We start from the raw sequence: 10,000 nt of genomic DNA, 5'->3' as shown, positions 1-10,000 counted from the left end.
TGCATGCGTGCGTACCTGCGCACTTGCACGTGATCGAGACACACTTAAGTCAAATCTTGTTAATTATTCACTTGGACAATTGCGAAGGTACTTTAACAAAAAAAATAAGAAACATCATCCAGTATGATTTTACCACAGAATTATGACAGGGACGAATTCTTGTCTTCGTGCGCCAGGTTCAATTCTACACAGAGGACCACGGTTTATCGTTTCATCTTGATGACCAATACGCAGACGACCACTCATCCGTATGTCCTGACGGGCGCAATAGCCGAGTGGTTAAAGCGTTGGACTGTCAATCTGAGGGTCCCGGGTTCGAATCACGGTGACGGCGCCTGGTGGGTAAAGGGTGGAGATTTTTACGATCTCCCAGGTCAACATATGTGCAGACCTGCTAGTGCCTGAACCCCCTTCGTGTGTATATGCAAGCAGAAGATCAAATACGCACGTTAAAGATCCTGTAACCCATGTCAGCGTTCGGTGGGTTATAGAAACAAGAACATACCCAGCATGCACACCCCCGAAAACGGAGTATGGCTGCCTACATGGCGGGGTAAAAACGGTCACACACGTAAAAGCCCACTCGTGTGCATTCGAGTGAACGCAGAAGAAGAAGATCCGTATGTCCGGATTATCTCGCTTCCTTGTCGGACGTGTTACCACGAGGCCACCACTCCACTATTTCCTCTTTCTTTTAAAACATTAAAAAACAAGAGAGGCAAGGCCTTCAAGACTCACTTGTGATAAATTAAGGCCCCTTGCATTAATTACAGAGTAATTTCCATTTTTTACTATCTGCACTAAAACGTTTGCAAAATAAATAAAAATTCCATGCTTAGCGAAAGAATTCCCGTTTGAACAAAAAATGATAATAATGACTGCTCTTGTTGTTGTGTCAGAATAAGAGGTCAAAGTGCCAAGTTTAGAGAATACAAAAATTATAAATATAACAGTAAATGCAGTTTGCATATAATTAGGCTTCTTTTTTTATTTTTTTGTGCCCATCCCAGAGGTGCAATATTGTTTTAAACAAGATGACTGGAAAGAACTGAATTTTTCCTATTTTTACGCCTAATTTGGTGTCAACTGACAAAGTATTTGCAGAGAAAATGTCAATGTTAAAGTTTACCACGGACACACAGACACACGGACACCCACACCCACACCCACACACACACACACAGAGACAACCGAACACCGGGTTAAAACATAGACTCACTTTGTTTACACAAGTGAGTCAAAAATTCCATTTTGATAGGTTGACATTTTACAACATCTTAATGGACATGTATAAAGAAAGAAAAAAAATCAGAAAAAAACATGTATAGACAGACTGACGGACAGAGGCAGCCAAGCAGCTGGATTATACATAGGTTGGTTATCATCATGGAGTATTATCATTCATTTCTTAAGATCTCACACAAGCTGTTAAGGAATATCAAACTGTCAAGTATCTTAGAGCATGTTCACAGTAAGTGAACATCGCACTCATTTCTTACGAATATCAATAAAGAGAAAATAAATATGGGTGGTTAATTTTCGTTAATCATGAACAGGTTATTGATCATTTGTGTGTGATCAATAATTTGTAAGGACCACTCCACTATTTCGTCTTGAATCATTTCCTCTATTAATTTATCAAATAACAATGATGATGATGATAATAATAATAATAATAATTAATAATAATAATAATAATAATGACAACAACAACAACAACAACAACAATAATAATCATCATCATCATAATGATAATAATAATAATAATAATAATAATAGTAATAATAATAATAATAATAATAATAATAATAACAACGTTTTAACACACCTGCAATCAGTCCCTCATCCAGAGTAGCCCCAGTCAGGAAGTGATGACCTGTGACGTCACCCTTGGTTGCAAGCACTTCCGGTAACTCTGGAAGAAAATGGCCGTCCACCACAGGTCGGAATGCAGGTATCAGAGAAATAGGTATCTGAAAAAAAAGGGGACGATTTCTTGTTTTAGACTTTATTGGTATACATAAATGAATGAATGAACGGATGAATAAATAAATAGATAAGCATATGAATAAATAGATGACAGCACTTTTGTTGCTTTGTGTTGTTTATCAGCGCGCAAAGTGCGTGCTGCACACGGGACCTCGGTTTATACTACTACTACTACTAATGGTATTTATATAGCGCTGAATCTTGTGCATAGACAAATCAAAGCGCTTTCGCATCAGTCATTCACACACATGCGTAACTCTAAAACTGGAGAAACTGAAGACAAGGATCGAAGAGGCAGGGAAGGGAGGCTATTTTGGGAAGAGGTGGGTTTTAAGGCCAGACTTGAAAGAGCTGAGTGTGGAGACTTGACGAAGCAAAAGAGGAAGTTCATTCCAACTGCAAGGTCCAGAGACAGAGAAAGAACGGCGGCCAACAGTCGAGAGTTTGAATCAGAGTGGACCCGAAGCTGATCGTAGTGAGCGATCGAAATGACGTTTCGTTCGAAACGACTATACGCTCAGTTTGATTTTTCAGTCATCCCTGGAAGAAAGGGCGACAGTAGGAATCGAACGCAGTACTGGCTGATAAACGTCTTAACCACTCTGCCACTGTCATTATTGATTCGAACACACTTTTCACACATGTCTGTCAAAAATCAATTGGAAGATGACTGTCACGCCTCCTGCTTGGGCGATTTATGCAAAAGTCATGTCATCAGAAAATCTGTCATAATAGTTTTAGCATTGATAGTCAGTTCGTCTCTGATCAAGGTCTCGCAAAAATGTATATTTAATAATAATAATAATAATAATGGTATTTATATAGCGCTGAATCTTGTGCAGAGACAAATCAAAGCGCTTTCACATCAGTCATTCACACGCATGCATAACTCTAAAACTGTAGAAACTAAAGACAAGGAAGAGGCAGGCAAGGGAGGCTATTTTGGGAAGAGGTGGGTTTTAAGGCCAGACTTGAAAGAGCTGAGTGTGGAGACTTGACGAAGCGAAAGAGGAAGTTCATTCCAATTGCAAGGTCCAGAGACAGCATCCAATGCAACCCCCCCCCCCCCCCTCCCCGATACACCCTCCCCGCCACCTCCTAAAAAATTAAAAAAATAAAGAAATAAAGAGAAAAAAACAACAACCAAAACCCCCCAAACAAACAAATAACAACAAAAAGAAAAAGAAAAAAAAGGGGGAAAAAAACCCATTCAATACCTGAAACATACATTCTCGAAATAAGTTATGACTGGCTGGTGGGCACCTCCTTTCCCCCGCATCATCGTCCATCCACTTTCTGCCACTTATTATCTGTATTTTTCTTCTTCTTCGTATTTGGCCCATTCGTTTTTTGGTTAACGGAAATTGTTGTTCCTGCACCACCCTCTAAGCTGAAGCCTGGATACAACACCGTGGAGACTTTTTGGGTTTTCTGTTTCCCAAGATCAACTTATATTTCGAACAACAACGCAATGGTTATCATCTGCTAAAAAAAAAACAAAAAAACAAAACAAAACAAAAAAACCCACAAAAAAAAACACATGTAGATAGACAGATAGACAGACAGATAGAGAGATAGATAGATAGATAGATAGATAGATAGACAAACCGGTGATGGATTGTCTGTCGTTTTCTGTTGTTTCGAATGCTCAATCTTTGATGGACACAGAAGACAACAGAACATGGCTGTGCACGTCCTTATCTCCTCTGATACCTCTTGCAGGCACGATAATAAAGTTAATGTACTTTCATGGAGAGAGGAAACGAGAGAGAAATAACTGAGTGAGTGACGTGGCCCTTCGAGTGGAGTGATGGCCTAGAGGTAACGCGTCCGCCTCGGAAGCGATAGAATCTGAGCGCGCTGGTTCCAATCACGGCTCAGCCGCCGATATTTTCTCCCCCTCCACTAGACCTTGAGTGGTGGTCTGGGCGCTAGTCATTCGGATGAGACGATAAACCGAGGTCCCGTGTGCAGCATGCACTTGGCGCACGTAACAGAACCCACGGCAACAAAAGGGTTGTTCCTGGCAAAATTCTTAAGAAAAATTCACTTCGATAGGAAAAACAAATAAAACTACACGCAGGAAAATACAAAAAAAATGGGTGGCGCTGTAGTATAGCGACGGTCTCTCCCTGGGGAGAGCAGCCTGAATTTCACGCAGAGAAACCTATTGTGATAAAAAAAAAAGAAGAAAAAAAAAGGAATACAAATATGACGCAATCTTCGTCCCGATAAGCAGCCAATAAACATTGCTTTAACCTAACACCAGGGGGTGGAGGGGGGGAAGGGGAGGGAAGGGAAGGGGGGTGTTTGTTTGTTGATTTCTCCAGAGCACTGGCTGTTTTTTTTGGGTTTTTTTTTTGTCTGTTAACGGCAGATTCCTCCTGATTTCCACGCATGACTGGAGTTTCCCCGAGTCCTCCCCAGCCCTTATCACGCTAATGTGAAAATAGGTATGCTGCTGCTGCTGCTGATGATGATGATGATGATGGTGATGATGATGGTGATGATGATGATGAGGAGGAGGAGGAGGAGGAGGAAGGTGATTATGATGGTGATGATGATGATGGTGATGATGATGGTGATGGTGATGATGGTGGTGATAATGATGATGGTGGTGATAGGTATGCTGCTGCTGGTGCTGGTGATGATGATGATGATGATGATGATGATGATGATGATGAGGAGGAGGAGGAGGAGGAGGAAGAAGGTGATTATGATGGTGATGATGATGATGATGATGATGCTGCTGCTGATGATGATGATGGTGATGAAGATGACGATGGTGGTAATGATGATGATGATGGTGGTGATGATGACGATGGTGGTAATGATGATGATGATGGTGGTGATGATGACGGTAATGAAGATGACAATGGTGATGATGATGATGATGATGCTGATGCTGCTGCTGATGATGATGGCGATGATAATGGTGATGAAGATGATGGTGATGATAGGTATGCTGCTGCTGCTGATGATGATGATGGTAATGATGATGATGGTGATATTGATGATGGTGACAATGATCTCCCTCTCAGGTACAGTCCCATTCCTCTGAATTGATAAATATACTCATCAACAACAACTGAGGATCATTTCCAACTAGAACTCAACTACTTCCCCACTAGAACTCAACTACTACACCGCTAGAACTAGAACTCAACTACCACACCGCTAGAACTCAACTACTACACCACTAGAACTCAACTACAAACAACCCCACTAGAACTCAACTACTACCCCGCTAGAACTCAACTACTACCCCGCTAGAACTCAACTACTACCCCGCTAGAACTCAACTACTACCCCACTAGAACTCAACTACTACCCCACTAGAACTCAACTACTACCCCACTAGAACTCAACTACTACACCGCTAGAACTCAACTACAAACAACCCCACTAGAACTCAACTACTACCCCACTAGAACTCAACTACTACCCCGCTAGAACTAGAACTCAACTACAACCCCGCTAGAACTCAACTACTACCCCACTAGAACTCAACTACAAACAACCCCGCTAGAACTCTACTACTACCCCGCTAGAATTCAACCACTACCCCACTAGAACTCAACTACTATCCCGCTAGAACTCAACTACAAACAACCCCGCTAGAACTCAACTACTTCCCGCTAGAACTCAACTACTACACCGCTAGAACTCAACTACCACACCGCTAGAACTAGAACTCAACTACAACCCCGCTAGAACTCAACTACCTACACCGCTAGAACTAGAACTCAACTACAACCCCGCTAGAACTCAACTACTACCCCACTAGAACTCAACTACTACCCCGCTAGAACTCAACTACTACCCCACTAGAACTCAACTACTACCCCGCTAGAACTCAACTACTACCCCGCTAGAACTCAACCACTACACCGCTAGATTCTAACGATAAACCGAGATCTCAGCATACTAGCGCCACAAAAGAACCACGAACTAATTACCTGCTTACTAAGAATAATTCACCGATAGAAAAAAACATAACTACACGCGAAATACTAAAATGGGTGCGCTGTAGAACTCAAACTACTCCCACTAGAACCAAACCCTATTCCCCGCAGAACAACCATTAACCACAAAGAAAAAAACAATCCCAAATAGACTCAACTTCCCCGTAAACACCAAACTAACCATTGCTTAACACAACAACCAGTAGAAGGGGTGAAACTGACTTTGCTAAAATCTCCAACACTACATTTCTGGGGCTGAACCAACTCTGTCCACTAGAACTGGAGTTTCCCGGGCTCCAACCCTTATCACGCTAAGAAAACTCTGCTGCTGCTGCCGCTAGAATGAATATGTGACCTAGAATGAACTATAAGGAGAGGAGAAAAGGTACTACGCTGTATGTAGAGGATGAAATTTTTATAACCGCTGAATTAAGTATATGAGACATAGAGGAGAAGGAGAAGTATATGATTGATGAGAATAATATGATCGCTAGAATGAAGAATACCTGCTAGAATGATGATGTTACCCATATAGAGATTGTATGATGATATATAGGAGGAAGAGACGAGGAGAGTGACTGGATGGTGATGAAATGTCAATGTATATATGAAACATATGGGGGATAGAGCTCTGACACTTCCGCTATGAATGAACTAGAAAGGAGGAGGAAGTAGAATGATGAATATGTTATGGTACAGTTTAAAATGAATAGTATGCCGGCTAGAATGATGATGATATCCATGGAATAGGAGGAAAAGGAGAGGAGAAAAGGCTAGAAGTAATATATATTGCTGCTCATATCCCTACTGGAATCAATGTATGAAGATAGATATCAGCTCTCTGCTGCCCTGCTGAGAACAGATTCCCAGTGGAACTGATGACGATATACTGCTGTTTAGAGAATGAATACATTCTCCCTCTGGAACAGTCCACTACCTCTGCTAAATAACTCATCAACCAACTAGCACCACACTAGAACTCAACTACTACCCCACTAGAACTCAACTACTACCCCACTAGAACTCAACTACTACCCCACTAGAACTCAACTACTACCCCACTAGAACTCAACTACTACCCGACTAGAACTCAACTACTACCCCGCTAGAACTCAACTACTACCCCGCTAGAACTCAACTACTACCCCACTAGAACTCAACTACTACCCCGCTAGAACTCAACTACTTCCCCGCTAGAACTCAACTACAAACAACCCACTAGAACTCAACTACTACCACACTAGAACTCAACTACTTCCCCACTAGAACTCAACTACTACCCCGCTAGAACTCAACTACTACCCCGCTAGAACTCAACTACTTCCCCGCTAGAACTCAACTACAAACAACCCCACTAGAACTCAACTACTTCCCCGCTAGAACTCAACTACAAACAACCCCACTAGAACTCAACTACTACCACACTAAAACTCAACTACTACCCGGCTAGAACTCAACTACTACCCCACTGGAACTAGAACTCAACTACAACCCCGCTAGAACTCAACTACTACCCTACTGGAACTCAACTACTACCCTACTGGAACTCAACTACTACCACACTAGAACTCAACCACTACCCCGCTAGAACTCAACCACTACCCCACTGGAACTCAACCACTACCCCGCTAGAACTCAACCACTACCCCACTGGAACTCAACCACTACCCCGCTAGAACTCAACTACTACCACACTAGAACTCAACTACTACCACACTAGAACTCAACTACTACCCTACTAGAACTCAACTACTACCCCGCTAGAACTCAACTACTACCACACTAGAACTCAACTACTACCCTACTAGAACTCAACTACTACCACACTAGAACTCAACTACTACCCCGCTAGAACTCAACTACTACCCCACTAGAACTCAACTACTACCCCACTAGAACTCAACTACTACCCCGCTAGAACTCAACTACTACCACACTAGAACTCAACTACTACCACACTAGAACTCAACCACTACCCCGCTAGAACTCAACTACTACCACACTAGAACTCAACTACTACCACACTAGAACTCAACTACAAACAACCCCACTAGAACTCAACTACTACCCCGCTAGAACTCAACCACTACCCCATTAGAACTCAACTACTACCACACTAGAACTCAACTACTACCCTACTAGAACTCAACTACTACCCCGCTAGAACTCAACTACTACCACACTAGAACTCAACTACCTACACCGCTAGAACTAGAACTCAACTACAACCCCGCTAGAACTCAACTACTACCCCACTAGAACTCAACCACTACCCCGCTAGAACTCAACCACTACCCCACTAGAACTCAACTACTACCCCGCTAGAACTCAACTACTACCCCGCTAGAACTCAACCACTACACCGCTAGAACTCTACTACTACACCGCTAGAACTCAACTACTACCCCACTAGAACTCAACTACTACCCTACTAGAACTCAACTACTACCCTACTAGAACTCAACTACTACACCGCTAGAACTCAACTACTACCCCACTAGAACTCAACTACTACCCTACTAGAACTCAACTACTACCCCGCTAGAACTCAACCACTACCCCGCTAGAACTCAACCACTACCCCATTAGAACTCAACTACTACCACACTAGAACTCAACTACTATCCCGCTAGAACTCAACTACAACCCCGCTAGAACTCAACTACTACACCACTAGAACTCAACTACAAACAACCCCGCTAGAACTCAACTACTTCCCGCTAGAACTCAACTACTACACCGCTAGAACTCAACTACCACACCGCTAGAACTAGAACTCAACTACAACCCCGCTAGAACTCAACTACCTACACCGCTAGAACTAGAACTCAACTACAACCCCGCTAGAACTCAACTACTACCCCACTAGAACTCAACCATTACCCCGCTAGAACTCAACCACTACCCCACTAGAACTCAACTACTACCCCGCTAGAACTCAACTACTACCCCGCTAGAACTCAACCACTACACCGCTAGAACTCTACTACTACACCGCTAGAACTCAACTACTACCCCACTAGAACTCAACTACTACCCCACTAGAACTCAACTACTACCCCGCTAGAACTCAACTACTACCCCGCTAGAACTCAACTACTACCCCACTAGAACTCAACTACTACCCCGCTAGAACTCAACTACTACACCACTAGAACTCTACTACTACACCGCTAGAACTAGAACTCAACTACAACCCCGCTAGAACTCAACTACTACCCCGCTAGAATTCAACCACTACCCCACTAGAACTCAACTACTACCCCACTAGAACTCAACTACTACCACACTAGAACTCAACTACTACCCCACTAGAACTCAACTACTACCCCACTAGAACTCAACTACTACCCCGCTAGAACTCAACTACTACCCCACTAGAACTCTACTACTACCCCACTAGAACTCAACTACTACACCACTAGAACTCTACTACTACCCGACTAGAACTCAACTACTACCCCGCTAGAATTCAACCACTACCCCGCTAGAACTCAACTACTACCCCGCTAGAACTCAACTACTACCCCGCTAGAACTCAACTACTACCCCACTAGAACTCAACTACTACCCCGCTAGAACTCAACTACTACCCCGCTAGAACTCAACTACTACCCGACTAGAACTCAACTACTACCCCGCTAGAACTCAACTACTACCACACTAGAACTCTACTACTACCCCACTGGAACTAGAACTCACCTACTACCCGACTAGAACTCAACTACTACCCGACTAGAACTCAACTACTACCCGACTAGAACTCAACTACTACCCCGCTAGAACTCAACTACTACCACACTAGAACTCAACTACTACCCCGCTAGAACTCAACTATATGATAGTCAGTCGTGTCCGACTATCACCATCAGAACAGCAGAGGAGGCAACTGCTGTTCCGATTATTTGGGCTAGAATTTGATTATAGTGGAGAGTGTCTTGCCCAAGTACATCCCCACTCTCTCGGTCAAGAGGGTTTCAGGACAGTCGGCGTTGGGATGGTTCCCAGAGGCCAACTAGCCCACAAGGCTGCAGCACTAAGAGCCA

At 43.1% G+C, this 10,000-nt stretch overlaps 1 protein-coding gene across 1 annotated transcript in view; it reads right to left on the bottom strand.

The window, feature by feature from the left end:
- LOC143294647 (acetylcholinesterase-like) overlaps positions 1–10,000 on the bottom strand; it is a 204,373-nt gene that overhangs the window by 9,748 nt on the left and 184,625 nt on the right. The window contains exon 7 of the mRNA XM_076606024.1: positions 1,829–1,973. Within this exon, the coding sequence (XP_076462139.1) occupies positions 1,829–1,973 (145 nt within the window). The remainder of the gene's footprint in view (positions 1–1,828; positions 1,974–10,000) is intronic.

This window comes from Babylonia areolata, chromosome 20 (assembly GCF_041734735.1).
Source record: "Babylonia areolata isolate BAREFJ2019XMU chromosome 20, ASM4173473v1, whole genome shotgun sequence".
In the NCBI taxonomy this organism is placed as follows: domain Eukaryota; kingdom Metazoa; phylum Mollusca; class Gastropoda; order Neogastropoda; family Buccinidae; genus Babylonia; species Babylonia areolata.
The sequence above is the reverse complement of the archived record's forward strand: the minus strand, read 5'-3'. Positions and strand labels throughout refer to the sequence as shown.